This window comes from Protopterus annectens, chromosome 2.part1 (assembly GCF_019279795.1).
Source record: "Protopterus annectens isolate FY-2018-M chromosome 2.part1, PAN1.0, whole genome shotgun sequence".
In the NCBI taxonomy this organism is placed as follows: Eukaryota; Metazoa; Chordata; order Ceratodontiformes; family Protopteridae; genus Protopterus; species Protopterus annectens.
In genome coordinates this window covers 307,304,882-307,331,952 of record NC_056729.1, presented here as the reverse complement: position 1 = coordinate 307,331,952, position 27,071 = coordinate 307,304,882, and the positions used below count along the sequence as shown (strand labels likewise).

The following is a 27,071-nucleotide window of genomic DNA, read 5'->3' as shown; positions in this document are numbered from 1 at the left end:
ATACTCAACCCAAACAAAACTAAACTCCTCATCTCTCAACCCACCAAACATACTCAAAACAACTCTCACTTTAACATCACAGCAAAAGACAACACCACTATCCACCCAACAGATCACACCAAATTACTAGGAGTTGAAATAGACAACAATCTCAAATTTGACATTCACTTATCCATGACCATAAAAAAAGTCCACAAAAAAACTAGGAGCCTTATACAGAAATAAGCAACTCCTCACCAAAGCAGCTAGGATTTCAGTTGAAAATTTGCACCTTATATCCACCCTACTTTATGCCTCTCAAATATATACCAACTTAAGGCAATGCGATCTAAATAAACTCGAGACCTGCTACAACAAAATCGCCAAATTCGCCACAGGGACATCCTACCGCAGTCACCACTGTCTCTCACTTACTGAACTAGGCTGGTTAGAACTCCCTCACCTCCTTCAATGGTATCAATTCGCACTCGCCCACAAACTAGTAAACCATCCTCTAAAGGTCCCATCGCTCCAAAATCTACTCCAACCCTATCTCACCACCAGACCACTACGATCCAGCAACAAAAATCAATTACAGGTTACCAGAGCCAATAATGCTGATGGAGAAGCACTATTCTCCAGTGCTATAGCGAAATTATGGAACACCCCCCACACAATAACCTCTGTACCATCATGCACCCACTTCAAAGCTTTATTTAAAGCGCACCTAAAAACATGCTGGCTATGCCCTTGTAACTCTCCCCTCTAACTTCTCAAACTCCATCTACCCTCTACCTCTCTTCCATCCCACAAACTACCTCTGATTATAGCAAGCTCTGATACTTCCATGCCTATCTACTTATTATACGGCAGTAACTTCTTACTATAACAATTGTTAATATCTGCTATGACTTCATGGATGGAACAGATGCTAGTTATCTAGTGAATGCACTACATTCATCTGTAACTATGTTTGTAATATTTTAATTGCTAGGATTCTTCATCTGTAACTATGTCTGTAATATTTTAATTGTGGAGCTTTTCTCCCCAGACCTCCGCTGAAAATGGACCTGCGTCCAATCGGACTTTCCCGGTCAATGAATGTAAATAAATAAATAAGTATGTTGAAATGAGATGTATGTTAAGTCAATCATTTGAGTAGATATTGCTGTGGAATCACCAACGTAAGATTCTGTCTGCATCTTCCTACAATGTATTCTAATAACTTATCTCTCAGGCTTCAGTTTTCTTCAAGCTATAATCATCGGTGTTATTGAATTAGAGGTTTCTTTTGAAATAGTCAAGCTGCACACCTAATTATTTTTGCTGTTTGTAGTGAAAAAATGCATTTTCCTCTATATATTTAACCTGTATTAGCATTAATTTCTTAATTTTCTAGGTAAAGCTTTTTCTTTATTCACTTTTAACATGCTGTGTCTTGTATTAGTTATTGTCCAAGAAAAGCATTTTCTTCAGCTTTGTAGGTTGTTCATCTGTCGTATCTACCTCCAATGTCAAGCTGCTGGAACATTACAAGGGGTGTATTGTTGTAATTGTATATGGCTACTGATCAAGAGTTGCATGGGAACGTGTGTTTGGTCCCTAGACCAATATCTAGCGGGTGGTGGCAGTATACTACCCTGCCAGGATGAAAACTTTGCGAAACTAAAGAATTTTAACGACTTCCCCTGGCGAGTGTGTGTGTGTGTGTGTGTGTGTGTGTGTGTGTGTGTGTGTGTGTGTGTGTGTACATCTGCATGGTATCTGAAAGAAATAATTTGTTTGGAACATTGTTATCATGGATAAGTGGCACTGAATACATTGACAGTCACAGAGTGCATCACAAGAAAGAAGACTGAGGTTAGGCCAGAAACATACCTTGATAAGTAGTGAGTGTGTTGTTCTAGTCTGGATGTGGAAGTTAAAAGCCCATACCCAAAGCAGTAATACATATTCCTTGTATGACCTTGAGGCCAGGCTGTATTTGATAATTTGTTTAGTGAATTGGATTTCTGTACACCCTTACTATTTTAGCCTTCTGGGTGCCATTGATGTTTTGAGAAATTGTTCCTCTAGTAGCCAATAGACCTATCTGAGGGCAGTGCAGTTGATCCAAGAACGATAGCCACTACCTCCCACATATCTGTCATTACATTTGTTGGCAGTATGGGATTAAACCCCACCTGATTGGCAACAGTGTTTCCCACTGTGACATTTGGCTAGCAATGGTGAGATTCAGGCTGCCAATGCCATATTGGTAGTTACATATCATGAGAAATATTCCTCAGTTCAGCCTATTCACCTTTTGACAAATAAGAAATGCTGTGAAGGCTAAGAGATGCCCTGTATGTTAAACACACCAAAGTATATGCAAAATTCTGCAGTTCTTAGCACAGTTAAATGATGGCAAATTAAAAAAAAGGCACAACAAAGACTTTTATCGCTACTTCACAGTTTCAAGAATATGTGTGTGATGCATCTTTTCAGATGATAGATAATGTCTCTGGTACATTTATGTACTAAACTAAAAAGAAGTTGGTCAAGGATGGCATATTCCCTGAATGAGTGAGTAGCACAAGTAAGGTGACATTTTGGAGTAAAAGCAAAACAAGAGAGTACAAACGCATGGAGGTGAACAACAAAGGCAGCATTTTGTTTTTGTCTTTTCTTGCCACCTACTGTTGACCATTGTTTGAGTTTCAGCATCTCACATCAGTCTGTAAAACTGTGATGAACAAGAGACAGCAGCATCTTAGTGCAGTATCAGCTCAGTGGTCAGGAGGCTTTTATGTGGCAGAAATATGGAGTAACAAGAGAGGACAGAGCAGATTCAGAGGGGGAGTGAAGTTGTAAAATGTTATGCTGTCAGATGGAGTGAACTGCTCAGATCTTCTCCCAACACTCCTATTATCATAGAGTTGAAATCATATCTAACGACACAGGTTAGCTGCTGCACACCCTAAGTTTATCTCTCTGATTTTTGTACTTAAGTGAAGCAGTATAAATGCTGAGCAGGGATAAAACACACATTATGCCGTCACATGAACTGACGTAGAACCAGGGCCATACTTGACATTGCTTTCTGATTTACCCCACCATATTCCCAGTACTAACTTTGTGAGAACATCTTCAGATTACTGCTTCTGTTTCATTATTATGATGCTATACTGTATATGCCTATCAATTACTTATTCGTGATGTATACTTACAGATAAGCCCAACCAAAAATTCTCCAAATGACAAGAAATGGAAGAAAGTGTCCGAAGAGATAACGAAGATATTTAAAACAGCAGTAACTTTACTTCAGGAAAAAGGAACCATGAAACCCGGCCAAGCAAAAAGATACCTCTGTTCAGGTATAAATGCACTGTTATTGCACAGAACCCTGTAAGTATAGTTAAGACATTGTGCTCACCTGCATTTTCCATATATAAGTGTAGAATATAAGAGTATATGAGGATGGCATATTATTCAGTTGCAACACATTGGTCTTCTGTTTATTTCAACTGATACTGGGGCTGTGAGGCTTAAAATAACAGAAGATTCTACTTGCTCTGTCTACAACATAAACAATTGTTTACTATTACAAAACTCAGATTGTATAGAAAATGCAGATATAAGGTCACATCTTTTGCATTGATGTCACTGCTTGTATATTATGTTTACATGTAGCTTGTACACAGAATGCTATAAACATCAGCACTAGCTCAAGCAATCTGGTACTAAATAGGAGACTGGAAAAAATATTTAACAGAACTGAAGGAAATATGCAGACTGTGCAAAGAAGGAAACTGCAGAATTAGCATGCACAGCAGTATATAAAAACAGCTAAAATTACCATGTAATGCTGATTTTTTTTTCCATTTTGTCATTAACAGTAAAACCTACAACAGTAAATGAATGGTATCTGCTGAGCTTCAAACCTTAATATATGGCAAGCTATGCACAAACTACTTGTGTTGTCATTAAAGCTGTCTTGTGGTGTAGGAAATCAAAATCAGGTTGAATATCCATTTACCATAACAACTTAGGATCATAGGATCAAAGGAAGTTACTAGGCTAATGCCCCTAGTGCCCTTACAAGCCAAGCCAAGTACTACCCTTATATTCATGATCAGCAACTAATGTCCCTGTCCAAGAGGGACACAGGTGGAATCCCCCATTATGAATTTACAGTTACCCATCCAATTGTCCAGATTGCATTTGAAGAGGGCCAATGAGGTGCTCTGACATGAAGTGGGAGTCTGTTCCAAAGGTGTGGTAACCTCTGAGAGACAAATCCATCCCTCCAGCAGATTCTATTAATGTCACATATCAGGTTAAGATCTTTATAGCAAGTAACCCATGTACCATTTGACTTGTGGGTATGCAGCATTTCCAATAAGGCAAGGTCAGACATTGCTTTATTTGCAAGGCAGAGATCGCCTCTGTGAAATCTGTATGAAACAGAATAAAGTGACAGTGATTTCAGATGATCCACATAGGACAGATGCTGAAGACCTTAAATTTTCCTTGTGAGGAGCCTTTGTGGTCTCTCCAATTGCTGCAGGTGCTTGGAAAGGTACATACCACAAGGGGCATTGTACTCAATTATTGGCCTGATGAGGGAAGAGTATAGGGAGGTTATAACTTGTTTTTTTTCTGGAGGCAATGCCCTTACTTATTTGATGAGCAATATAAAATGCCCTTGTAACCACTGTAGATACATGGTGATCAAAGGTAAGGTTGCTGTCAACCTGTGTACCCAGGTCTGTCACGACTGAGTGCACACTTTGGTTGCTGCTAATGATGTGGCAGTTAGGAGGAATACCACTCTTAGTGAAAAGGTTGATAACACATTTTTTTTTGCATTGCATTTAAGGCCATGACTTTGGCACCAATCATTTGTTTGTGTAAGACCCTCTTGTAGGATGTTGACATCATTTGGAGATTCTATGACCACTCCCAGTTTACAGTCATCAGCAAATTTTGTCAACCGCAGACCTTTGGTTTGTGCTTGTACTGTGGAGAAATATAGTCCTAACAGTAGACGTCCAGGACTGATCCCTGTGTACACCACTTGTTACAGGTCTGCTGTTGGAGGTGGATTTCTCTATTTTGATTATGTGTGTTCTATCAGTGAGCCAGTTAGTGACCCATCCAATGATATAAGGGTTGATACCTAGCTGGCTGAGTTTGTCAATGATGCCCGAGTGTGTGTTGGGGGGTAGTGCCTAAAGCCTTGGCTAAGCCTAGGTAGGCTGTATGCACAGATTTCCCCTTGTCCAGGGCCTTGGTAACTGTCTTGAAGAAGTCCACCAGGTTTAATAGGCATGATCTCCCTTTGACAAATCCAAACTGAGGAGGGTTAAGTGTTTGGAGATTACCTATATCTCTGGTGATAAGGTCCATGATGATTTACCCCATGGCCATGCAGATAAGGCAATTCAGGCTAATAGGTCTGTAGTCCTGGGGTCCATGGAAGTGCTACCTTTGTGCAAGGGAATAACAGTGGCTATTTTCCATTCAGCTGGGATGAAATCAGTACTTAAACTATGATTGAAAAGAGTACCCAATGGTGTTGCTAATTTTTGTTAGATCCCATGTAGGATGCAGCCTGGGATGTTATCAGGTCCCATAGATGCTGTGTTTTTGGCCTTAGAGAGGGTGTTTACCACCTGCTTTTTTAGAGATACAAGGTAGGGTACAGGTGGTAGGGATGTCATGGGGTACGTGTGGCAGGGACAGGGCAGTGAAGTTTTCACAGAACCTGTTTGCCAACAGGTTAACTATGTCCACAGGCACAGTATATGTGGTATAATTAACTGCCAGTTCAGCACACATCTGGGCCTTTCCTTTTAAGTTATGGATGTAACTAAAGAATACCCTATGGTTGTCCTTAGTTGAGGAAAATAATTTGGATTCATAGTTTGCTTTGGAGGATTTTACAAGAAGTCTAATTTGCTTGTTTAAGTTGAGGAAGGAGTGTTTCCAGTTTAGGGCTCACTCCCTCTTACTCTTAGACAGCAATTTCTTCCTCTTATTGTAAAGCCTGTTAATGACAGTTGTCCTCCAGGCAGGTTTTCTCTTCCTTGTGGAACTTGTGTTGGACCTATCATGTACAGCCGAGTTAATGCAGTTATACAGGTGTTTGTATAAAACATTGGTGTAGAACTCGGGATAGTAGCCTGTTCCATCTAAGGGGGAAGGTGCAGTGAAGCTATTTATACCACCCCTTAAGAGGTTATAATCTGTTTTTTGGGGAAGTTTTTTAGTTTAGTTGCTGCTGGGAGGGGGGTCAGGTCAATAGTTACTTTGACTGATACTGATATTTGGTTAGATCTTAGCAGGGAAGACCTCACAGTGGGGGTGCTACAGTGGTTCCCCATATTGGTAAGCACCAAATCCAGGATCTTGGCACCCCTTGTGGGGGGTCAACCAGCTGGTCCAGGGCATTTGGAGTTAACAAAGTTGAGGAACATTTGGGCAAGTGAGTTTGAGCAAGTGTAATTTACCCAGTCAATGAATGGGTAGGTAAAGTTGCCCAAAACCATGGTGTTCAAATCTATCTTGATAGACCCAAGTAGATCCAAATAGGTAGAGTGGGTATCCTTATTCATGGAGGGGGTCCTGTAACTGGCAATGACTTGGGTAGGTGTCCTACCAGCAGTTAAATGCACCTGAAGTATCTCCAGGGAATCATACTGTTCAGTTAACCTGGAGGTGTATTTATCTTCAATGAATATTGATACACCTCCTCCTTTAGTTTTCACACCTTCAGTTTGTGGTCTGAACGTATGTAAGGAGTTGTAACCCGATATGGCTGGGGTACTCTTCACAGCCTTGAACCAGGTCTCTGTGACTGCACAAATGTCTGCATCTTCCATGGTGAGGACTGCTTCCAGTGAGTACAGTTTCAGGTTAAGACTCCCAGTATTTAGCAGCATAACCTTGAGGTTGTTTTTAGATGAAGTTTTTATGTCAGGAATTTTGCCCTTGAGACACTGCCTAAAAAAGGCACTATGGGGTTGGCAAGAGCCTTAGTCAGTAGCCGAAATTCCAAGGGTGACAGATGAAGGCCATCTGTGGCAAAGCATTGAGCTACGTCAATCATGTCATCCCAGGCTGACAGATACTGGATCCCCTTAGAATGACACCAGATACTAAGCCAATTTTTGAAGTCAATCATGTTCTGCTTGTGAGGCATCATCCTAGGTGCAGGTAAAATGCTGCTTAAGGCTAGGGACATACCTGCCAGCAAGACATAATCCAAGGGCTCAGTCATGTCTTTCTTCATATAGTCCAGAGATGTACATCTCACGTTGTTCACACCAACATGGACTGTGATAGAATCATAACAGTACCTGTTGTTGAGAGACTTGAGTGCATGTTAGATATGGTGTATTCTAGTACCTGACAGATAGCTGACCATGACCTTTTTCTTATCCAGCCTGGTGAGAGGGACAAATATACAAATGACCCATTAGATGGGTCATTTGCATATTTTCAAAATTAAATAAGTTCCAATTTACAAGATCATAAGTGAGTTTCCATTCTTGTGTCTGCTAACATTATAACAATCACTTTTAATTAGCAAATTACCTAGATCAAAATCAGTAAATCGATACACTATTCCTTTTGAGTGCTGTGGGTGTTAATGAATGCTTTAATGGACTGGCAATACAATAAATAAGATAAAGCGTTGCAGTATTTTGTTAAAAATATGAATATTTACCTATTCCTGCATTGTCTGTTAAAATATCTGTAGCTTCTCTGTGGAATGTAGTCTATTCAACTTCCTGAGGTTTTTCTGTTGTTAATGTAAGTTACTGCGGTGTGTGAGGTGATCCCACCTTTCATTTCTGAGATTACACATAAGGTAGAATAAAGTCACAAAAAATATACAATACTAAGGTAAGTTTTTTAAAAAAGGGCAACAGTAAAAGGTTGTGTGGCTCCTGATTATTAACTAAAGGCTTTCCAGTTGTTTCTAGCAGCTGAAAACCATTGGACTGCAGCTAGTTTTTGTTCTTAGGAGTGACAAGGGATGGTGGTATTGCATGAAGAGTGCAAAAGAGATGAGGAAGACATTTTATGACAGCTTTATTCATTCTAAGACTTCTGATTACTGTAAGTCAGTTGAAAATCAATTTTAATTATATTTATAAGTGCTGCACTTGCTTTGCATGACTGTAGCTTAATAGATAAGCATGTTGAAGTATAATTTTCTTGTTTTCTTGCTGCAGCTCTTGAAGATGAATTTGACTTTGCCTTAGGAAAACAGACTCCTGCATTTCTTAAAAAGTGCGTGTGCTACATTAGGAAAATTGCCAACTTTGAACGTCATGTGAAAGTGCCTGAGATGAGCCGATACATGGATATAGCAGCGGTGGATGGAAAAATTATGCGTGACCCAGATCCTCTCGAGAGACTTATCAAACTCAGGGATGAATTTATTCCTACCATTGTTGCATCGTCTAATCTCAGAGTGTACACTTCTATTACACACTGTGATATGAAACTCGGATATTCCCAAGATGTGGAAAACCACTATGTGGAAGGCTTGTGTAAGCAATTTTATGAAGACATGGTTGATATAGTACAGGCAACAGTTCAACAAAATTTTGATACAGAGACTGATACGCTTTATGATGACATGTTGCAGCAGTTATCACTTTGTAAGGCATACTCATCTATTTATGAGTATAAATGTGAAGCCCTGACACAGATTCGAAAATACATTTTTCCAAGTAAAGCAGGACGCATTAACCCTCTTATCTTATATGGAGGGCCCTGTACGGGAAAAACACTTCTATTAGCAGAGGTTGCCAGAAAGGTAAAGCATTTCATGAAGTATTTATTAATGATAATTATATAAAACAAGCATGTTACATGTGTGAAGTTGTCCCACAGTCTTACCTTCCATTGCTGATTAGTTATTCCTTATTGAAAACAGTACATATGCATGCAGGATAGCTAATACTTAAGAATCAAATACTGCATTTGTAATGTGCCCTTCATTACTAGTGGAGTGGGTAGAGGTTAGCAATTTTATTTATTATATTAGTTTCCTTTTATTTACCTGGTTTATACAAATGGCTTTAGTCAAAAGCTCACTTTCAGTAGAGGCCCATGGAGAAAAGCTCTAACATATTACAAACATTTATAAGCGGACATTCAGTAATATAAGCGAACAGACATTAAATAATATACATTAACAATTACAGATACATTTGATAATTACATTGCATTCATATCAAAGAAGAGGCAGCTATTACAGTATAACATATACTTATGAATTAGTTGATATTAACACTGAACATTTGTAGAAGTGTATTTGTGGGTTTGTGAGAAAGATAATAGATCATGTGATCATTGCTTAGAAATTCAAATAAATGGAGGTGAGGAAAGGAACTATGTAGGGCAGAAAATATTAATATAGTAAAGAGGTGGGGTGTAAACCAGGTTCAGAGACTATTATATATAAGGCTGTCATAAGGTTTATACAATAAATATAGTGGTGGGGGTGAGCAGCGTCACAAAATAAAGTATAGAGCTTGGAGATATAACGATTCCAGTATTGGTGAAGACTAGTTGTGGCATATAGGATTTTGAATGATGAGAAATAGTTTGATGATATGGCAAGCTAAAGATAATAGTGACATTTATCATGGAGATGTACCTTGATAAAACTGAGTGATGATGTAGGTATACTAAAGGCGAGCTGATCTGCATGATGAAAAAAGGATCTGCATTCAGAAAAAAATAAGTATATCACATAACTGTATGATTTGTAAGTCAAGGGAAAAAAGGGATAAAATAATCACCCTGCGATATTCTTTGCTTCATTCATTCCATTCTTGTCAACTTCATATGCCACAGCAAGTGTTCCGTTCAGATGATTTGTTCCATTTGTTTTGCTTCAACCCTGATGTATTATTTTTGTGCTACACATGCAAACTGACTGTTGGTGCACAGGATTAATTTTGGTAGTTACCACACACCATCAAACTGTAGTTAAGTTTTTAATCCTCTTAGTTTCCGATTGCCTGAAGTGTGATTCTGTGCAAGTCAGTTAGGCAAGCAGTACACCTGGGCACTCCTGAAAGCAGCTGGTGCCTTGTGGGTAAACAATGAAATTGCACCTGGGCACTTCTGAAAGCAGTTCGTGCCTTGTGGGTAAAAAAAAAAAAAGGAAGTGCAGTGTAAGCCTTTCATCTTATTTGTGAACATAGTCTTATGTAGCTGAAAACTGGGGCAATATCTGGCGTGCATTTCATTTTTTTTTTTTTTGAGGGTAGTATTTGCTTATTACATGAGATAGGAGAAACTATGTCAGAAGTAATGGGGTGCTTCACATACTTGGTATAGGGTAAGCTGTTATCTAACCCTAGCAATAAACCTATTCTAATTTCCAAATGCTAAAGGTAGTGGAGGTGAAAGCAGGTAATAGGAAGGCAGTCAACAGTGGTGACTTCGTAAGCAAGTTGAGCAGCTATTGCTCTAGCTACAACATCAGGATTTCAGCCTGGGATGAATTTATTGATCCTCATCCAATCCTCAAGCTTTGCCATAATCAACACCCGAGTATTATTCTGTTTTATATGTAATGGAATATTATTATAGCAGTGAGGGATGGACTGAATAATATATGTCTGTCCATAGTGCCTCATTTATTTATTGATACAGATTTAAGTATTTTGTTTAGGTGTTTGTAAAGCCACTTTTTTGTGAAGATAAAAATATAGTGATGATGTTCTATAACGGATAATTATTTTATCAAATTACAAAATGTCACAAGCAATGGAAGAGGCATTATATTTATTACAGATAGGGTAGTTGGACAAAAAATGTGTAAATACAATGTCTACTTTATCTCAGTTGTAGGCTAGATGCTATTCTTGTTAATTGACAAGGAGAGAGAGCTTATATTGTTGTTTATATAGAGCATAATAACATTATCATAACACAGGCAGCCCTAAAATCTCCATCCAGCATACCTTCTGTAACAACCATGGTCAGTTTTCTTTATGTCATCATAAGACAAGCCCACAAGATCTGTTGCACATGTGCCTTTTATTTGTGTTGTATTTTCTTAAGCATTTTAGTTTGAAAATTGTTTACACTGGTTGTCTGTGATTGGATGGTGAAAAGAAAATGAGCAGAAATATACATTTTGTTTCTCTTCTAAATCACTGCAGTCAGAATGCTAACAAGTTTAACGAGGGGGCTGTGAGGGACAGAGGGCTTGCTCCCACACAAAAATAATGTTTAGTAAGCTTATTATATCAGTAATTTTGGATAGAGACAGAAATGTTCTTGCGCTGGATAATGCTGTGTGTTTTGCCTTCAGTCAGTTTCGATGCAAGGAATCGTAGGAGAATCATCAAGTGTCAGTAATGGATAGAGCAAGAAGAAAATATACACTTGATAAACCTGAAATTGAGAGTGATAAATGCCTTGCTGCCCTTGGTATAACATTTTATACATGCCAGTTAATTACTGTCTTTGCAAAATGCAGTGGGAATTTGGTTAAGTATTGAGCTGAAGTATTGTGATAGAAGAAAAATGGGCTTCGACTTGTGCTACTTAAAAAAATAAAAATGAATTGTAAGACATGACAAGTTTTATTATATGATATATGATCTAACCCTCATTTATGCTGGTTTAAGGATTTATTAGAAAAGAAACGTGTGTGTGTGTGTGTGTGTGTGTGTGTGTGTGTGTGTGTGTGTGTGTGTGTGTGTGTGTGTGTGTGTGTGTGCGACTGTGTGCGTGTGACTGTGTTTGTGTGTGTTTTCATAGAGTCATAGGTGTATAAGAGGTTAACAACCTTTGGGGCCCTTATAAGCCTAGCTTTGCACCCCGAATGTGACCCACAAATTTCAGTTATATAGCAGTGATATACTGACTGCCTCTGTCCATCAGACACATCCACTGGTCCAAGTTGTGCTCAAGTATATTTAGGGAGGAACTCTGTTTCACATGGATGGTGAGATTGCTTCAGAGAATGGGAATTTTCTGAGAAAAACATCTGTCTCTCCAGTGAGTCCTATTTATGTTGCACTAAAATGTATCTCTTTTGATCTAGTAGTTCTAATCCTGTTTGTTTTGTGTGATGTATGAAATGTTCATCAAAATGGGGTCCAATGATGCCTTGTATGCTGGGCAAAGATCACTGCTCAGTAGTCTGTAAAATACAGAGTAAATAGACGGGATTTTCTTTACTCTTAGTATTCTTTTTGGAAGGAACCTGTGTAGACATTCCAGTTGCATGTGTATGGTGCAGTACATGCCAAACAGGGCATACTACTCCATGATGGATTTGTTGTGGGCTGAGTACAGTGGTACAGTAACCTGTCTGGGCCAATATGCCATGCCCTTACTTACACAATGAGCAACCTAGAAGGATTTTTTTACTATCTTCTACACATGTTGGTCAAGCATTAGGTTGCTAACTGCATGCATCCCCAGATACCAGACTAGTGAATCACCTTTTAGGGCTGCTTAATTGAAGAATTATTTTCCAGGGGGTGTCTAGCATTCCAGAAGGTAATATAATGCATTTCTTGGCACTGAGTTTTAAGCCATGGCTTTGGAACCATGTATTTGTTTGTGTTAGGCCTTCTTGAAGGTTGCTCTTTTCTTAGGGGGTTTCAATGACTGCTACCAGTTTGCAATCATCTGCAGACTTAGCCAATCAGAGGCCCTTAACATTTGCTTTGACCTCCAAGAAGTAACTGTCAAAGAGGAGCAGGCCCATGCAGAGCAATGAGGGATTCTACTGGTGACCAGCATCTTTGTGGAGGTGGCCTCACTGATCCTTACCTCTTGGTCCTATCTGTGAGCCAGATAGCTATCCAGCTTGTTATAAAAAGGTTTATGCCTAATTCTGTTGACAATGTCTGAGTGAGTTAAGTATCAGATCTTTTAGTTTTTACAGTTATCTGTATTTAGACAAATCCAATTTTATAAGATGAATTTTAAATGGCATTTTCCAAATCTAATATGGAACTGAAATGTGGATGCTTTTGATATTATATCCAAAACTGTTACAGATGTTGCTTGTAAAGTTCGCATCATTTAAGAACAAGTTGCATATTCAGATGTACTAATAATTGTGACCTGAGATGGCATACTGCAGACATGTTTTTGTAAGACTGTGATAGATAGAAACACTTTGTAATTGCGGAAAGACACCATCCAACATGTGCTAAGAAGTAAACCCAATTCTCATTTTGTTCTAGGAATGAGGCCATATTTTAATGTTAAACAACTAGGAAGAATGTATGTTAAAATGAAAGACAGACTTCTGTTTTAAGAGCACAGTATTTTGGAAACAAGTACTGTGACTGTTCAAAATCTTGATATAATGAAGTAGTATAGAATGAAGATGATGAGTACAAAAGCAGCGATAAAGAACCTAAGTACTAACTTAGTCCAAAACCTATCAGTATGAGACATATATAAAACAATAGGAAATAAAGGCAAATGCAACGATAAAGAACCTAAGTACTAACTTAGTCCAAAACCTATCAGTATGAGACATATATAAAACAATAGGAAATAAAGGCAAATGCAGCGATAAAGAACCTAAGTACTAACTTAGTCCAAAACCTATCAGTATGAGACATATATAAAGCAATAGGAAATAAAGGCAAATGCAGCGATAAAGAACCTAAGTACTAACTTAGTCCAAAACCTATCAGTATAAGACATATATAAAACAATAGGAAATAAAGGCCTTTTTTAAAGGCATTATAATACTGATCATTTGAAAGTATGCATTGTAAATGTTAATCATCTGAATATAATAATGTATTATATAATGAAGATTGTACCAACTTATTGCCCAAGAATTAGTGGTGTGATGTATGAATAGACATGAACAGGAGTGATCTTAAAGGTAACTTGAATAGATTTATAGTGCATGAGCTGAGTTAGTCCATAGACCAGAATCACCTTCCCAATACCCATAACTTAGGTTACGTCAAATGCAAGAAAGTGAAACATTGTCGATATGGGTGCTGAGATCGCTGATGACTGTATTAACCGAGAGTGGGGTGCTGTCCATACTGTAAGCTGATGTCAAGATTTGTTTACCAAGGATGGCAATGCTTCACTTTCTTGTAATTAACTTAATCAAATTTAAATAGTTTATGGAGTGGGTCTGCAAGGACATGGTTAACATTATAAAGTAAACAACCAGGTCAAGTAATATAAATTAAACAGCCAGGTTCTGTGGAGGTAGTAATTTTGGTCTTGGTTAGCAAATTCAGATCTTTACAAAGGTAACTGGGGAAGTGGTGTTTCAGATATTTCATGACTTTGGAAGGAAGCCCTTGAGGTGAAATTGGCAGTTATTTTTTTGTAAGATATTGTAAATGTCTATTGGGTCACAGTGGGAGACTGCTTATTATACTTGTGGCTTCACATTCAGAGGAGAAGCTAAGCTTTTTTGATTTTGTTTTTTCAATTTTGAGAAAGTCATTAAATATATTTATTTAATTGTTTGTTTTGTTCATCTTCAAGTTGAGGTGGGGGTGCCAATTCATGGAACTTTACAGGTCACCAGATTATATGTACATTTCCATAAAATAGAGGTAAAGGTGGTATGCACCAATGTGAAATTGTGGGCTTCCTAACTTTCAGTCTACTCCTGAAGCTCAACGGGCAAATCATCGGTCAAATGTGGCTGAATGTCCTTTTCAATGGCAATAAATGTGGCTGAATGTCCTTTTCAATGGCAATAAATGGGGTTGAGTGCCCTTTTTATCAGCTATGCAACATAACTTCTACACGACATAGTGAAATAAATAAACACCTTGCCTCCAGACTAGGAGAACAAGTAAATAAATGGAGAAATGTATGCCACCGTCACATCACTAACTATATAAACAAATAAATAAATGCAGCCACCAACTATATAATTACATAAATAAGTAAATGCAGAGGAAAAATTAAGTACAAAGTTAAAAAGTCAGAAATATGAAGTCATGCCACTGTAATCTTAATATATATATAATAGGTTGAGGGATTATAACCATTAACATTACCCTGCTAATCACAATATAGTGACTACTAGACCAACAAGAAGCTTGATATGCTTGCTTGCAAAAGTATTTCTTAAACTATGTTACAATATGCTCTCTGGCAGAACGTTACTGTATTGTAAGATGTTGTAGTTAACATTTCAGTTGTTTTGTGATGTTAAGTAGATACTATGTTTCATTCCAGATGAGCATTTGACCACATTAATTGTCGATAAAAAGGACATTCACCCACATTTGTCCTCCGATTTGCTAGTCGAGCTGCCAGGAATTGACTGAAATATAGGAAGATGAAATTGTGTAATCTACTCAACTATCTATGCAATCTGCAGAAGTAAAAGAGAAACATTAGAGTAACAGTGTCTTGTTAGCAGGTTACAAGTGAATGAAAATATACTTTTAGAACAGGAAAGAAATGGGCTGAGGTAATATCTGGTCTCATTACTGTCATCATATCTTTCATTTGACTACATAGTCTGTCACCATCACAGGCAGAGAGGAAAAATTGTCAGGCTGATTCTAATGATTTTTTTGTTGCTGTTGTTGTTTAGGGGGTATTTTTTGCAAATTATAATTAAACCAGTCCATATCTGCCAGCTCACCAGTGAGACCACCGAGATCTGTTATGATGTCTCTTCATTTCTTCTGTCCTACTAGCTCCAAATTTACTGCAACTGTATAAATATCAGGATGATTTCTATTGATTAATACAGACAACGAGGGTGTAAAAACACACAATCATAACAATTTTTTCTTTTTTGTTTTTGTTTTGGTGGTGTTTTAGAGAAGGTAAAACATAACCAGATCATAGCTGATTTTATTTAATAATGTCCTTGCATACTGCATCAAGTAAACTGCCTTTGCTTTTCGTTGTCTAATTTAATAAAAGGTTCAGATTTGGCATTACTGTATTAGTTGTTGTAGAATATACTATACACATTTTTGCATGATATTTCTACAATGCTTAGTAAGAGACAGTGTATGTACCATCTGTAACAACCAGGGCTGTACAGATTGTATCTCAGGATTTAGTTTTCATATCCAAGTTCAGTTATCATTTATTGATTTCTACCCCAGCTAACCTGAACAGGATAAAAACTAGATCCATCAGTTGTATGAAATATTTCTGCTTAATAAAGGGGTTTGTCAGTACACAGGTGGCATTTAGTCTAGGAATGGATGTATCTGCTCATTTGACTTTACCATGGCTTCTAATTTAAACATCAGTGTTAACAAAGGTAGCCAATAACAATGTCAGAATAAGTAGGAAAATATCCAAAAATCCATTGCAAAAATAAAAAAAAAATTAAAATAATCTCTTTTTTTAAGTTGTGTCTGCTATTATGTATGCAGGTGCACGAACACACACACACACACACACACACACACACACACACACACACACACGCACACACCAGTATATTTAGGTTCTGTTCTAACGAGTTTTGACACCTTTGTACTCCTTTAAAGAATTGCAAATTGTTAAGTACTTATTATTTTCAAATTATATTTTTTGTTTCTGTTAATTTGGTTCTAAATAATGCATATATATATATATATATATATATATATATATATATATATATATATATATATATATAAAATATATTTTATAACTGTGTTAGGACCGTGTTTGCCTCACCTCATTAAAAATAAGGTAGATAGGGTGGTGTCTTTGGTACTTGATAGCATAAATGTATTCAAAGACAAATATTGAGTTTTTCAAGTATAGTTTAAGGCAAAGATATACTTATAAAGTAAAATGTTAGAGGTCATTTCATAGTGACTGATTATAACCCTTATTGAGAATTATTGATGTTATTATTGCCCAAAGGTAATGCAGCAGTACAAGAGATGCTTCACTGTACAAATAATCACCTATTTCTGCTGCACTATGACTTCTAATTAAATGGGTAGAGTAAAAGCTGCACCTCAAATACTATAACTGATAAATTAAATCCAACAAAAAATGTGAACATACAAGTCCATCTCACAAAACATCACCCTAAACCTGAACACAGTTTTTCAGTGGAATTGGTCCCGCCAGTATCTGTGTGGGCTTTTCTCCTCTATACTCCAGTTTCCTTCTCTAAATATACTTTCTCCAAGGTCAGACAGATGTTCAGAAACAAAGGGAAAACATAAAAAAATAACTGTTCACTTTTGCCTGAGTCATACAGCCATGGAGAACCCATTACAAAAGACACAATAAACCAAGATTTGATGTACCAACAATGACATGAGACCACAATCACATAAATAGATACCTGGAAAAGGAGCCATTGAATATCTAGGTGAATAAACATCTTCATGCACTGAAAATTAATTACTAATTGACTTTTTAGATTTCATCATGCATCTGAAACCATCCATCCATAACAGAGGTAAGTTTCCCACTCCGTTCTCCAGAGTGATACAGGCCATGGTAGTAGTCACTTCCTTAAAATAATAGAAAGCTTACACAGGTGAGCTCACAGTCCAGTGTGTTTGGAAACCTCTGAAGTGTATGTTGTACCACAGTTTCTTGAATTTATGCCATACCCTTAAAGATAAAAAAAAAAATCTGCATCCTTGACCTCTTCTGGTTAGTTTGGACAATCATTCCTTACTGTGGAACCTGATTAAACAAAGCAAAGTCCTACTCATTATAGATTCCTAGATTCCTAGACTGTTACTAGGCTAATGAGCTGAGGGGCCTTTCTAAGCAAAGCCATTTTTCTCAAAGAATAATGATGCACGTCATCCAAACAGGAATTTGAGGCCAGACATTTATAAGCTACCTCTATCCATAAGGGACATACATGTCATACCCGGTGTAAATTTCCTATTTCCCACCCACTTGTGTATGTTGTTCTTAAACTGGGTAATAGATGAACTCAGATTCACATGCATGGGAAGACTGTTCCATAGGAGGGACAGTCGTTGGGATACATATCTGTCTCTCCAGCATGTTCTGTTTATGTCACAGACACAATTCACGTCCCCAAACTTATTATTATTATATAGGCGATTCATAAGTGTGGGGTTTGCAGATGCCTTGTAAGCCTGGCATAGATCACTCCTCAGCAATCTCTAGGAGACTGAGTAGAGGGAAAGGGCTTTAAGGTGCTCTGCATAAGGAAGGTTAGTTATGCCTTGTATTCTTTTTGTAAAGAATCTTTGAGGTCACTCTAGTTGTTGCATATGCCTGGTCAGGTACATACCAAAGTGAGCATTGTATTCCATGATTGGTCTGATAAGGGCAGAGTACAGTGGGATAATGATCTCTTTGGACCTAGGTGCCATGCCCTTACATATAAGTTGCCAACATAAAGGGATTTCCTCACTACTATGGCCATGTGGTGGTTGAAGGTAAGGCTACTGTCTATGTGCATGCCTACATTCCTTACCACTGGGTCAACTTTTAGGGGTGTATTATCAAATAATTAATTATTTTCAAATAATTTCAAAAAGGGTAGAATTATGCATTTCTTAGCATTGAGTTTAATACCATGACTTTGACATTGTTTGTTAGTCAGAGGTAGAGCTAGTGAAGTTGATGATAACCCCCATAACCCATGCATCAATCAAACGCATAAGCCCATAGCCATCAACCTTCATTTTTTTCATTTCATTTCCTAGAATAGAAAAAAAAAAGCAAGCTCAGTACCATGGGTGATTGTGACTCCACTACCTGGGTATCTACTGGCCTGGTGCTGGACTTTATTTTGACCTCCTGGTGACCTCCTGCAGCTTGGCTATTATCCACCTGGTAAGAGTTTGGTGATATATAAATTACTGAGCTTGTCTATAATGCCTGAACGAGGTATTATATCAGAAGCAGAGGTCAAGGTAAGCTGTATGCTGCACTATCTGCGTCAATGCTTTGGTGACCCCTGTCCTTAACAAAGCTAAAATAAATGTGCAAATGCGGCAATGTGGGGGGCCCTACCCTATCATGTATCATATCCATGAGGATTGTTTCCGTGGCCTTGCATATGATACTGGTAAGATTTATGGGCCTGTAGTTACCTGGATCAGTGGTTGGACCTCCTTTGTGTGGGGGAATGACTGTAGCCATCTTCCATTTCTTGCACACTAAACCTGACTGAAGACTCCAGCTGAACAGTGATTCAATTTGACCAGAGAGGTCATGTTTCATGCTATTTATTAAACATCCTGAGATGTTATCAGGGCCCATCGATGCAGTTTTTTGGCCTTAGAAAGTGCAATGATGACCTGTTCCCTAGTCATGGTTGGGGAGACTGTGGTATGCAGTATTTCCTTTGGACTATCAGGAGGAGAATGGAAGGAGAAATTTGAGCTGAACTTGTCAGCCAAGAGATTGGAAATGGCCTCAAGTTCAGTGTGGGTGATGCCATTTACAATAATTTCTGCATATTGTTGGGTATTTCTCCTGAGGTTATGGACATGTGTATAGAAAGCTTTGTGGTTATCCTTTGTCTGAGAAGCTATTATTTCTTCAAATTTAGCTTTTGAAGTATTAACAAACCTCTATGCTGCCTGTTTAGATTGGTCAGGAGGCTTTTAGTATGCATGGCTTTTTTCGTCCTACTACTGGCCAAGATATTTTTTTTCTTTTGTTGTATAACCAATCAGTATTGTGATTCTACAGGGTGGCTTGTCTTTTGAGTTTGTCTTATTCTTAATATGAGTGGGCACAGCTTACTCTATAGAGCTATCAGTATGGATGTACAGAGATTTTGTAAATAGCTCAGCATATGCTATGGTGTTTACTGGGTTTGGGGGTGTTTGGAATTTAGTCAAGTTGTTGCTTTATAGAGAGAAGTTAGCCTTGGAATAGTTCCTAAAGGTTTTTGGTTTAGCTGGATCCCCGGATTTAATATTTATTTCAAGCAATACTTCCTCATGCTGAGATCTGATGAGCGAAGACATCACATTGGGTGAGCAGCACCCCCAATGTTCATGAGTACAAGGTAAAGGATGTTTGTACTCCTGGTAGAAGAATGGACCAACTGGTCCAGGATGCTGGTATTAACAAAGTTTTGGAATCACTGGCCTTGTGCATTAGAAGTGGTGCAGGATTCCCAGTCTGTACAGGGAAATATTATCCTTGAATATTTCTTTTTCCCCATGCTTACATTTCTTATTTATATTATCATTATGCTTCTTCTATGCCACAATGTCCATTTTTATATTTGTGTAAAATTTACTGATTACATAAATTCTAAAATTCCACAGTATATTTCTTTATTACTGTGTTGTGTATACTTTTCAGAACACCTGAATACTTTGAGAAATATGGTCCTAAGGCCAAAGGATACGGCCAGCTTAAACACACATTGACTAGTTTTCTGTCTCATTCATTTTTTAGTGTCTTTCAGGGTGTCTGTTTAATGAATGGTCTTTAGTGGAATGATGTTCACATATTATCACGTTACACAGTAGAATCTATGGGTTTAAAATTATAGGTAATATGAAGCATATTACATGAAGAATCTGCAACAGAGAACTCCTATTTGACTACATATGTGGCATAGACAGAATTTCTGTAGTTCTCCAAATCTGCTGTTAAAATACTGATGTAAATGTTCTTTCTAGAATGTAAACATTATTGTTATATCATTCAGTTTGCCCTTTGTGATTTCTTTTTTTTTTTTTTCTTACCTACAGGCACATGCATGGCTTCGAGATGAAATGGGGCCAGATTCTGATCCTGTAATTATTGTTCGATTTTTGGGATCCACAGAAATGAGTGTAGACCTTAAGTATCTGCTACAGAGTATATGTGAACAAATAGCAATGAACTACCGGTGCATTGTCCAAAGTTTTCCCAAAAAAATTCATGATATGAGGGAGTTATTTGTAAACTTACTCAATGAATCTTCTTTCTATCGTCCACTAGTAATCATACTTGATGCTGTAGAACAACTTCCAGATGCTGAAGATGCTCGAAAACTGTGGTGGCTTCCCATTCATCTTCCTCGTACTGTTCGAATTATTCTGTCCACACTGCCAAACAAACATGGCATTCTACAAAAGCTGAAATCTCTCATTCAGGATAGGGAAAATTATGTAGAAATTGCCCCACGTGACAGAAGGATGTGCAGCCAGATTTTAAAACATCAGTTGCTTCGAGTTAAAAGAAAAGTAACCTCAGGTCAGCAAATTTATGTCAACGAGGCTTTGTCAAAGTGCACCTTACCGATGTTTGTTAATCTAATTTTTAGAGAAGTCAGACACTGGCGATCACACAAAGATGTAGATGACTCTTCACTTTGTGGAAATGTCCATGACAGCATAGAGCATCTCTTTTGGTCACTGGAGAAGAAATGTGGGGCAAGATTCTTAGCACGAGCTCTTGGTTATATTACGTTGACCAGGACTGGTCTGAGTGAAGTAGAGCTGGAAGATATTCTTTCCCTTGATAATAGTGTTCTAAATGAAATTGGGGCTGGGAATCAAGATAACTGTCCCATGAGGATCCCATACATTTGTATCGCAAGGCTTAAAGATGAATTAAGTGGTTATCTTATAGAAAGGCAAGTTAAACATGTTACTCTGCTAGTATGGGCAAACAGACATCTCGATGCTATTGCACAGAAAATGTATCTCAGTAATGAAGATGAAGTGCTTGAAATGCATAGTGTTATTGCTGATTATTTTCTTGGAATTTGGGCTGGTGGAAGAAAGAAACCATTTCTTTCAGAAGAAAACCCCATGAGCCGTCTGCTTGATCCTGACAGAGGTAACAACAGTGACAAAATAATAATCAATGATGACTTCTCCTTTGACAGACAAGCCCCTGAACAGCCTTGGGTTTTCCAGTGCAATCCTTTGGAGCCTGATATCTTTTTTGTTAATCATCGGAAAATGTCTGAATTATTGCATCATCTTACAAGAAGTGGGCGAACTGATGACATGTTATATGGTATAATCATGAACTTCAGCTGGTTGTATACTATGATAAAAATAGGGCAGTTTGACAAAGCACTGTCAGATATTGAAGTGGCTTACAGTTACTCTCAAGAAAAAGAGCTGAAATTTCTTGCAGGTACTATTCGCAGTATAAAGTCAAAGCTATCAAAAAATCCCAGTTCACTTTCAGCTGAGTTGCAGCAAAGACTCCTTCCAGTTGTGAGCTCCTTGCCAAAACTGAGGCATCTGCTTGTAGAATGTGACAAAGATGGTCCCAAATATTGTTCTATAGTTCCACTGCATAGTTCTATGGATGTAACATATTGCCCTGAGCGGCTTCCACTGTCCTCCAGTTATACACATGTGATTGAAGCGCTGCCAACATTTAGCCCCAACATCATCATTACAGCTTTGGAAAATGGATCCATCAGCACTTGGGATGTGGAGTCGAGACAGCTGCTCAGACAAATTACCACAGCTCAGTCTGTGATCTTGGGAATGAAACTTACTAATGATGAAAAGTACCTTGTTGTTGCTACAACCAAAAACACATTATTAATTTATGATAACCACAATTCATGCCTTCTTTCAGAAGTAGAAATCAAAGGATCCAAGCACAGTGGTATAGGAGGGGGGTGTAACCTTATAAATGGCTTCACTTTAACAAGCAACCATGCTCTTGCATGGCTAGAGACTAGCAAAGATGTCAGTGTAATTGACTTACTTTATGGGTGGCCACTTTACCAGTTTCACTGCTGGTATGAAGTCACATGTGTCCAATGCTCTCCAGATGGTATGCATGCCTTCTGTGGGCAGTATCTGAACACAACTACTATATTTCATCTTAGTAGTGGGGAAAAGCTCTCCACAGTGACATCAGAATTTTCAGGAGGGTTTGTGAGATTTATTCTCATCCTTGAAAGAGTGCAGGAAATGGCAATGGTTGACAATGAAGGAAGTCTTTCTGTGTGGAATATCGATGATATAATGAACCCACAGCTTATGGAAGACTTTGACTGCAAGGGGGAAGACAGTGACATAGTTAGCATTGAACTTTCAGAAGACCAAAGTGCAATTCTCATTTGCAAGGCACTTGGAGTAGAAATCCTAGACACAACTATGTGGAAAGTCACTGAAAAATTCAGGGCAAAACGTAATGAACGCTTTGTATGTGCTGTCCTGTCCAAAAATCATGACTGCATTATTGCCTCCGTGGAAGATACATCATCGATTTTTGTGTGGCGGAGAGATACCGGACAGTGTATGGCTAGTCTGCAGGAATTTTCAGGTCCTATAGTACGACTAGTTAAATCAAATCACCATAACCTCCTACTGTCCTTGACAACTGGTGGAGTTGTCTCCATATGGGATATAGATATTATAACAGCGATGTCGAACATTGACAAAACTGGAAAGCCGATCCAAAGTGTACTGTTGAGTGGCAGAGCTGAGTTTATATATACACTTGATGGAACAGATTCTGTTTATAAATGGAACTTTGGTACAGGATTTATTGAAGCCATTTTTAAGCATGAAGGACTTGTAGACCAGTGTGTTCTAACAACTTCTGGAGATCTAATGGTTACATCAGATGATAAGAGTAGTCAGTATATATGGCACACGGTTACTGGAGAAAATTTGTTCCGTGTCAATGGGCAGCGGATTTCTCAGCTCTTAATTACACACAATGACCAGTTTATTGTTTCACTCTGTGAGCAGAATGCATCTAGGGTTTGGCGTCTGGCAACAGGGCACAAAGTTTGTAATATTCTTGTAGCATTGCAGGATGCATTTATAACATCAGCAAACACATTTGTAATTGGGATAACAAAAAATAAACTTTTAGCTGTAAGTTTGTGGACAGGTAGCATAACTAAAAAGTTCTGCTGTGATGATGGCACAATCATTGTCACCTGTAAGCTCATTCCTGACTGTCCTGACTATGTCATGTTTATAACATCCACTGAAGCTGTATTTATTTGGAGTCTGACAGATGAATCAATCTGTAGACGACTTCAGCTTCCCAATAATTTCCTAAAAAGCTTAGAAGATTTCCAAATTTCTCCAAATGGTAAATTAGGAATTGTATCTCGTGGTGATGAAAATATTAATATTCTTGACTTACACAGTGGGAAACTCCGTATTGTACATGCCACTGGTGTCATTTGGCGACAGAGATTGTCACGTGATGGTCGATATCTAGTATACATTTGTTCCCGAAACAGTGATGATGATGATGATGACAATGGTGCAATGTATAATTTAATTGTAATGAGACTTGCTGATGGGAAAAACATTGGTGCTTGCTCACTTTATAAAAGTCCAACATTTATTGTTCTTTCTCAGAGACACCTTAATATTATCATAGGTTTTGATGATGGAAGCATTGGTACATATACTGTAGTAGATCGTGTTGATGCTGCTTTAAAAATTAAAATTGCTACATCAAACAGTCGTCAAATTTTCAACAACTTGTCTAAACAACCTCGGCCTAAGTGTGCTACTTACAGTTTCAAAATGGCAGCAGACTGTATATGGAGAGAGTCTACGGAAATCTTTGCTAGAGACAGTCCAATTACAGTTGCAGACTGTGGAGAAACAAATGAAACAACACCAACAAAGAAGCCAAATTATTGTTATGATAAGGTATGCTCTGCAATAGATTGCAGAGGACAAAATTTCACATCCGACAGTTAACTGTGCCTGCAGACAACTTATGCAGAAATCTATCAAGAGCCTGATTATGTTGTCTAATAAGTAGAAATGTGTTACTAATTAATTGTTTCAAGCTTTCAGGGGTTTCAGTCCTCTTTAAGTATATAAAAGTGATGTTAGTGAGAAACGGAAGGTCTGTAGCATCTGTTCACATAAATTGCATTGTTTATTAGCAAAGTAATAAAGTGCAATCTGATTAGAAACACACAGAATAAAAAAATAGACCCATTATTTGATTTTACATAATGGGATATTAGAAAAGGGACCATGGAGTACAGTGAATAATGCAAGTGACCCAGGACCACAGAAATGGACAGAAAAACATTTTAGAGAATGGCATACTGCCTACTTGCCTGCCAAAATGTTACCCAGATAAGTTCATATTGATGAAATTAATGCTGCGTTTTGCTCCAAGCTGAAAAGTTTGGAAATTAGCACTGGTATATCATTGCCATTTAAGTACCACACTATATAGTTCAAAATTTGCCCTGCATATCATACTTTTTAATGTAGCAATCACGGTAACATTTTGCCTGCATTGTTATGGCATTCCTTCCGTTAGAAAGTTGAAAGAGTTTACCCCATACAGCTACATAGCAACATTTTTAGAGCACTAATTGTTTGTTTTTGTTTCTATTATAATCTCATGATCAGCAGGGCAATCACTTGCACCAAAATGTACCTGCTTGGAAGGCACTATTACTGAACTCTATTTAATGACGGTACATACAACAAGAAAAAGAAAAAAAAAAAATATATATATATATATATATATATATATATATATATATATATATATATATATATATATATATATATATTCATTCCATCCTATATATACAATCTGATCCTGTATTTTCTAAGTTTTTTTCATTTTTTTATTCCTATTCCTAAATGTAATGCTAAAATAATGCTGAAAAGTCCTTATTCTAGCAAATACATATTTACACTTTAATAACATACCCATGCTGTTCTTACTACATGTTTTTGAAGATGCTTCTTGGTTTCACATGTAGACGTATGTGCTGGGTAACAGACATCCATCCATCAACAACGTCTTTTCCCATTGTTGCACATGGGGCTGGGGTATCATTTCAACAGTGACAATCATCTAGAGCCAAGGAGTACAAAAGTTTTATAGTACCATTAAAATGCTTTGAGTTGTACACAGTCTGATAGTCACATAGCAGGTTAGTCTCAGTCAGTCTATTGTACCACTTTACATGTATATTATTTAGTTGGGCAAGTAATGTCCTTACCAAATTATTTGTGTGAATGTGACTTAATTATGTAAAACATAAGCAATAACTGAAGAAAGCAAGCAGATGTCTTAATATTTTAATACATTTAAACAAATCCAATTATGCATTTTCACATTCCTGTTTTTCCATTCTGTCTGACAATTCATAGATTTGCTCATGATTTGATACATATATGGTAAATGACAAAAGTGCCAGATGAAAGTATGCCTTCTCCTACAAGTGCTGCATTGAAATAACAATTTTCAAAACCATGATCTTCTAAAAATGTCATAATCAGTGACCCATACCACATTAAGTACCAAGATTCTTATTTTTTTGGTTGTATTTTCAGTTTTACATTTTTAATGCAGGTGTAATACTTTATGTATTTCTAAACAGGTCACAAGGCTTAAACTATCAAACTATGGTTACAAATAAATGATGCATCAGTCTCACTATAACAAATTACTAAAATCACTCAGATAATTGTTTCTGCAGCAGTGCATAACCGCATTGTAGCATTTCTTCAAACAACTGTTGTATTGCTGTGGCATATGGAAAAGCAGTAATAAACACTAAAATTATTGTTATAATGCATTGATTACACTGTTTAACCTGCATCATTGGCATGCATCTCATTCAATACTGCAGGCAAGCTGGTACAATTGGTTCAAATACAGGTAAATACTCAATGTTTGACACAGAAGAGTATTTTTGTTGAAGCTCTATATACGCAGTTCAATGAATATACTGAAAGAACAGAGAAGAATGCTGAAAATTACATCAATAAAGCTGCACAGTGTTTACTTTACCTGCAAGTATTAAATGCTACAGGCATTATACACCCATGTCACATTTTCCAGACTACTACCATAACACAAGAACACAAAGAGCATTCAATAAAAAACAACATAAAGTGTAGTTTGCATTAGGTGTAATAAGTTTACACTGATGAAAGCTGAAGATTAATAGGGCTGCTAAAGCTGTGTGATTGTCACACTATAATTGTTATTTGTCTTTTTAGGTGGCTTTAACTATATATTGAAGCCATTTGGGCTATTCTGTCTTCAGGTAACTTGCAAACAATATAAACAGCTTGTCACTACCTTCATAGTGGTACAGAAGATGTTACTTTGTTTACAGTTAAGGAATTTGAGTATTCCAATGTTATTGGTGATCACAGATCATCTGAATGAAATATAGTGTAATAGGATAATTAATAGAAAAT

At 37.5% G+C, this 27,071-nt stretch overlaps 1 protein-coding gene across 1 annotated transcript in view; it reads left to right on the top strand.

Annotated features, from left to right (window-relative positions):
* The window catches only part of NWD2 (NACHT and WD repeat domain containing 2), a 948,319-nt gene extending 922,890 nt beyond the window's left edge, over positions 1–25,429 (top strand). Inside the window, exons 5-7 of the mRNA XM_044063448.1 lie at positions 3,191–3,335; positions 8,205–8,794; positions 20,643–25,429. Of these exons, the coding sequence (XP_043919383.1) occupies positions 3,191–3,335; positions 8,205–8,794; positions 20,643–24,584 (4,677 nt within the window). The 3' untranslated portion in view covers positions 24,585–25,429. The remainder of the gene's footprint in view (positions 1–3,190; positions 3,336–8,204; positions 8,795–20,642) is intronic.
* Positions 25,430–27,071: the final 1,642 nt, after the last annotated feature.